Source organism: Brassica oleracea, chromosome C2 (genome assembly GCF_000695525.1).
Source record: "Brassica oleracea var. oleracea cultivar TO1000 chromosome C2, BOL, whole genome shotgun sequence".
Lineage (NCBI taxonomy): Eukaryota > Viridiplantae > Streptophyta > Magnoliopsida > Brassicales > Brassicaceae > Brassica > Brassica oleracea.
In genome coordinates, this window is record NC_027749.1 from 51,262,596 (window position 1) to 51,268,903 (window position 6,308).

Consider the following 6,308-nt stretch of genomic DNA (forward strand, 5'->3'; position numbering starts at 1 on the left):
TTTTCTGTATTTTCTTCGTCTTTTGTTATCGAGCTGCGAGTCAACTAGGTTTGAGCTTTTAGGCCGCTAGAACTAGGTAACTCGCTGACAGCCTTTGCGGCCAAAGCTTTTATGATCTCTTGTAATGATCGCAACGCTCTCACGCAGGCTCGAAATAAGATCTACTGTTTTCTCTAAACTCGTTTGTTATCGTTTCATGATTTCCGCATATATTTGGTCACTTGCCATTGGCTCTCGCAGAGATCCGGGACCTCTGGGAAATTGAGGTTTTTCTAGTTTCCTAATTTAAACGTAAATCGATAGTGCTAATTTCGGTTCCCACACTTAAACTTTACTTTGTGTTTCTATAATATACACTGCCTTAGGCCCAGTTAAGTGGGCTATAACTTAATTGCCTTAGGTCTAATTAAACTCTTGTAGTGATTAGGCCTCACAATCCAGTGAATAAGGCTTTAACTTTTCACTCCTAGGAGCAAGTTAAACTTATAGCTTTCTGTTACTTGCAGAAGAAGAAGAAGAAGAGGTTGAAAAGATGGCTTATGCAGCAATGAAGCCAACGAAGGCAGGTTTGTAGCTTTATTTGAATTGATTACAAATGGATGATTTGGGTCTAAATGTGTGTTATTAGTGTGTGCTGATTTGGTACGTGGAGCTAAAGACAAGAGACTGATAACAAAGGGACTAGTGAGAATGCCCACCAAGGTTCTTAAGATCACTACCCGTAAAGCTCAAGGTATATTTATATGCCTGTGTTTATCACACTTAGATCTTAGAACATGAGAATAAGCTCATTGCTTTAGGTTCTTGACATTGCTTAAACTCTTCACTATTGTTTTTTTAACCAGGAACCAATGAGTGGTTGATCTTTTCAGCTGATGTGGTCAAGCAAATCTCTTCCATCACCATTGAACCTGGTGTTGAGGTTGAGGTCACCATCGCCGACTCTTAGATTTCATTTTGTTTTATTTTCTGTTAGTGGAAAATATAATCCCTTCACTTTGGTTCAAGCCTACACATCTCTCCCGTTGACTTGGATTAAACCAACATTTTGTTGTAGTGAAACTATACTTCTTATATTTTTTTTAGTTGAGGAGATTAAACCAAAGTCTTTATTTTCATCTACACACTAAATTTTAGATGATTTTCTTTGATAAAAGCAATGAAGTTGAATTTGTAGCAAAATTACTCATATCACTGGGAGTCTGGAACTACATATGTAAGCATAAGAAAACTTTGTTTTAGCATATACATGTGTTTAACAGTCTAGTGATCGTTAGTCTCAGTTACATCATGAAACCATCTCCTTAACATCAATTAACATGATACCATAACTATGGAACACTGATTACAAAGCAGAGCAAGACATTCACCTCCATGGGATTGACCTCGGCAGATTCTTTAGATAATTGCCATTTCGCAATACAACACTCAGTGAGTGTCTCCATACCATTCAAGATTCAATCTTGGTCTCAAAACTGACTCTGCATTGCACAGTTTATGATGGTTTCGCTGAAAGAAGGAATGGTCAACAATGCCAATGTTATTTTCCGGAAAAAGTTGATTGATGGTGTTTCAACAGTCTAGAGGACAGTAACAAAGCAGAACAAGTGATATTTGCTTATGTTATACCTCAATCGAACCAATAGATCAATAAATAATGAACAATTTAGCAATGTTCAAAAAACTAGAAGCGGTAGCTAGACGCTTTGTAGAAGACTAGCAAATAGACATATTATTCGAGGCTTAAGAAATAACAAATTATTGATTTTTTTTATATTTTTACATTTTATTAGATATTTTAGTTGTTGGGTTTAATTATAAAATTATATTGGTGAATTATAAAATTTATGTATACACAAAAATAAACTAGATAAATTTGTGGATTTTCACTAATAGTATTGTTTAATTTAACAGATTTATATCAATTTAAACCATTTTAGATTGATTTGGATCAATTTTAAACGGCTTAAAGTGATTTGAATTATATAAATTGGAGTTTAGAAAAATTGTTTCGGCTATGTCTAATTTGTTGTCAGGACACTGCATAGACCAAATTTTAGAACAGTAGTTTATAATGGTCTTCGTTAGTGTGAAAAGATTCGGTTAAATAATGACAAACCACTTATATATAGTTGTCTAATTATAAACTAATTTATAAAGACCAATAAAATTAGTGGTTTCTATATTAATAAAATAAAATTTTCAATTTATAGAGAATAATACTGTGTTATTAACGAAAAAAACTCATTAACTAATTTTAAACTGTCGAAAAAAACTAATTTTAAATCATGGTTTGATTTGACTTTTTACCTATTTTCTCTATAAAATTGTAATTCAAACTATTTACAATGCATTTTCTAATGCCGATACTTATGTTCCAACCACAAATAAGATAATTTTAATATCAACCAACAGAAAGGTACAGTTGATCTAATCTGCTTTGGTTTATTTTAAAAATAATTATTCAACATATAGCATGAGTCACGAAAAGAGTGACATTATCACATTGGTAGGAGACGAAATGTATAAAGAAATTAAAAAGAAGAGAAGCATTTTGAGAATCAAATGAATGTACACTTGAGAGGTCAAAATGTTGATGGAAAAACTGATAAAACTAAAGTGGTAGTAAGCGGTAGTTGACATTTAATTCTAGTTTACAATGCAAATATTTATATAAATAGGACCTACAAATTCGTAATAACTAAAGAAAATAATAAATCACATGGAAACGATTTGTGAAATCTTTTTGCGGTGCACTAGAAAAGCAGGAACATGACTGTCTTCTGTTGTAAAATACTACATGAACCACCATTGCATTTAATTTTACATATTTAAAATGATTAGTAGTTTTATCCATTTAAGAGATTAGACAATTAGTTTAATTGTCAACGCTTAATTCATATGTAATTTGGTTAGTAAGCCAACGTCGATTGCATGCAGTCGCCTTCGATTTGACTTCCACTCCTTATGAACTATTTTATGCAAATCATATCATTGACAAGTAATCTTATGTCAAACCGCCCTTTCTAAATATATTATTGTATTAATTATCATTGAAACTATTACATTTTTCCTAAGAGACGCCCCTTCGAATGTGGATGAGATTTTATTAATATACTATTCATAATATAAAATCACAATCTGTTCCTGCTGATGCTTCATATTTGTACGTATTATATCGTATCTTTGAGTGTACATATAATAAATAACATAAAAATCATAAAAACATTTTTCATCAAAAAAATTGGGGAGAAATTTGTATATGAATTAAAACATAACTTTTTTTTATCATTATTCCATCTTGGTTCTTGATTTGTAAGGTAAGTATAAAAGGTAAGGTTCGTAATTTTGTACTGCTATTGCAATCATAATTGAATACTAGATTTTGATCCGCGCTAAAGCGCGAGATAATATTTCGGTAAAAACTTTATATAATTGTATTTTTTTATTGAAAATAGGTCTAAGCATAATATCCGTAACCCAAAGTACGTACCGAACTTAAACCAAAAAAACCGATCCATACCCAATACAAAATGTAAGAAATCCCAGAATTGGTCTTGTGGGATGGTATATAATATATCTGAATCCGAAGTGTTATTAGCCGAACCCGAACGGGTAACCCGAAAAAACAAAAAAAAAACCATAAATAATCCAAAAAACGATATGAAAGTCCAAATTAATCACAAATATAAATACTTGAAACATAAATATATACTTCAAATATTCAGTTCTATATTTATTATGAAATTATATCAAAAAATAAGTATTAAATTTTCAATAAGTACCTTAAATATCCAATTCTATATAAATAAGTTTATTTCTTATGTTTTGCTTTAAAATTTTGGAATTAACTTCGGATTCGGATATATCCGAACCGAACTAATATAACCTGAATTGGAACAATATATAGTTACTTTATGGATTTTATGATGTGATACAAATTAGAAGCAAAACCAGTGTGTTATATCCAAACCCGATCCGTACTTATAAATTTACCAGAATGAGACATAGGATGTGATATAAGTTTGAACCAAAATTTCAAATACCCAACCCGTACCCAACGGGTACATGAAGGTCCGAGCCTAACATAAAATATGTTTTATGTTTTGTTCAGTTAGTTTTATATTTGATAAATATTGTTTATGTTTGTTGGAACAACCCGTAAAACTATGCTCATAATAAAATATCAATAATAACATGTTCCACCGTATCATTAAATATTAATAACTATTATTATTTATTTTATCATATATATATATATATATATCTATTTTTAATACTCTATCTATAAGATTTATATTATTATGTATTTGGTCTGAGTTTTAAATAATTTGTTTCTTGCATTTGAATTCAAGTACAATTGTATATATGAGTTAGTAAGCATATATAATTATTTTTATATTAATAAATAAAATATAATTGATTATTTACTTAAAAGTAGTGTTAATATAAATTGAATTCATTATTTAAAAAACAATAAATTAGTTATTTCGTTCCTTAATTTTAGGTTAAGGTATACATATATTTAATAATAATTAAATTTGATATAAGTAAAAATAATAGTAAAGCCATAATTGTCCAACCTAGATTATTTGTAAGTAGATAAAAAAATAGAACCCTAAATTAATAGATTAGATTCTAAAGTAAATAGAACTTATAGTATTGTTTTGATTATGTAAATATTTTTTAAAAAAACTTTCATTATCGACACTTTTATATCTTGAAAAAAGTGAAAGTATCTTACTAACATAGTATGATAAATAATTTGTAAAGATGTTTCGTGATGTTATATTTCTTTATGATATAAATACAGTTTAGTGTATATAAATATTTTTAAACATATTAATCATTTTCCGTAAATATAAGATCATTAGTATATATAGTATATTAATAAAGTTTAGAAAATAGCTCTCGATCTTGCATATTCCTAGATACACAAGTGCAGTTTTGTGAATGTAAATATCTTTTATATATATATCAATTGTAGTTACTATATTTAATTAATATACTAATAAACTTCAGCAAATATAGGGTAGTTACTAACAAAAATATTGTAAATAAAAATAGATCCAAAAGTTAAGGGATGTTACATTTATCTTTAGTGAGATATGAATAGGTCCAAAAGTTAATGACAACATTTTCTAGTAGATAAAAATTAGGACTTTGTTTTAATAGATTAGATTTAGTGTATATAAATATTTTTAAACATATTAATCATTTTCCGTAAATATAAGATCATTAGTATATATAGTATATTAATAAAGTTTAGAAAATAGCTCTCGATCTTGCATATTCCTAGATACACAAGTGCAGTTTTGTGAATGTAAATATCTTTTATATATATATCAATTGTAGTTACTATATTTAATTAATATACTAATAAACTTCAGCAAATATAGGGTAGTTACTAACAAAAATATTGTAAATAAAAATAGATCCAAAAGTTAAAGGATGTTACATTTATCTTTAGTGAGATATGAATAGGTCTAAAAGGTAATGGCAACATTTTCTAGTAGATAAAAATTAGGACTCTGTTTTAATAGATTAGATTATTAACATCTTAAATGTAAAAATAATCAGATTTTTCACATGTCTCAGATACTAGAATGATATTTTCCTACCATGATAAAAATGGAAAACGTGCATGATCCATAGTATCGTTCATTCGTTTATGAAATAGTTAGGGAATCTTGTGACGCTGTAAACAGTTGGCAAGTAATTAGCTTGTAAAGTTTTCAATAGAATCAAGTTGCGAAATAAAATGCAAGAACAATCATCCCTTATATATTAAAAGAGAATCATTGTAATAAATATGTTCACATTAAACTGGACACATATCACGTATAAAAACATTGTAATAAATGCGTTCACACTAAAATGGACACGTGTCACATGTAGAGAGTTTCTTAGCCAAACTTACATAAATATGTTCACACTATGTATTTTACGTTTTTTTTTATATAAAACTCACATGTATGGTTTCTTTTTACGTTATTTTTACTGTTTACGAATAGAGCTGGACAAATTATTCATAAATTTTGATTCGATTTGTTATTCGTTTTGATTCGAACCGAAAAATTTGGATATCTGTTACTCTACGAAGCAAATCAAATACTAAAATGCAATATCCGTATAAAAAACAAATCACAAATATCAATATTTATAGGAACGAATATCCAATTTGGTCTGTTATATGCATATATATATACATATATTTAAATAATTATATATAAGTTATATATTATAGTTTATATAAATTTTACAATATTTTTGTTTTTAAATAATTTCATTTTAAGAATTTTATTTTT

The 6,308-nt window shown here is 28.0% G+C and overlaps 1 protein-coding gene across 1 annotated transcript; it reads left to right on the plus strand.

Annotated features, from left to right (window-relative positions):
• Positions 1–532: 532 nt before the first annotated feature.
• On the plus strand, positions 533–949 carry LOC106324563 (40S ribosomal protein S20-2-like). The gene is made up of 3 exons (XM_013762511.1): positions 533–566; positions 629–733; positions 846–949. The coding sequence occupies exons 1-3, from the start codon at positions 533–535 to the stop codon at positions 947–949; spliced, it is 243 nt and encodes an 80-aa protein (XP_013617965.1).
• The last annotated feature ends 5,359 nt before the right edge of the window (positions 950–6,308 follow it).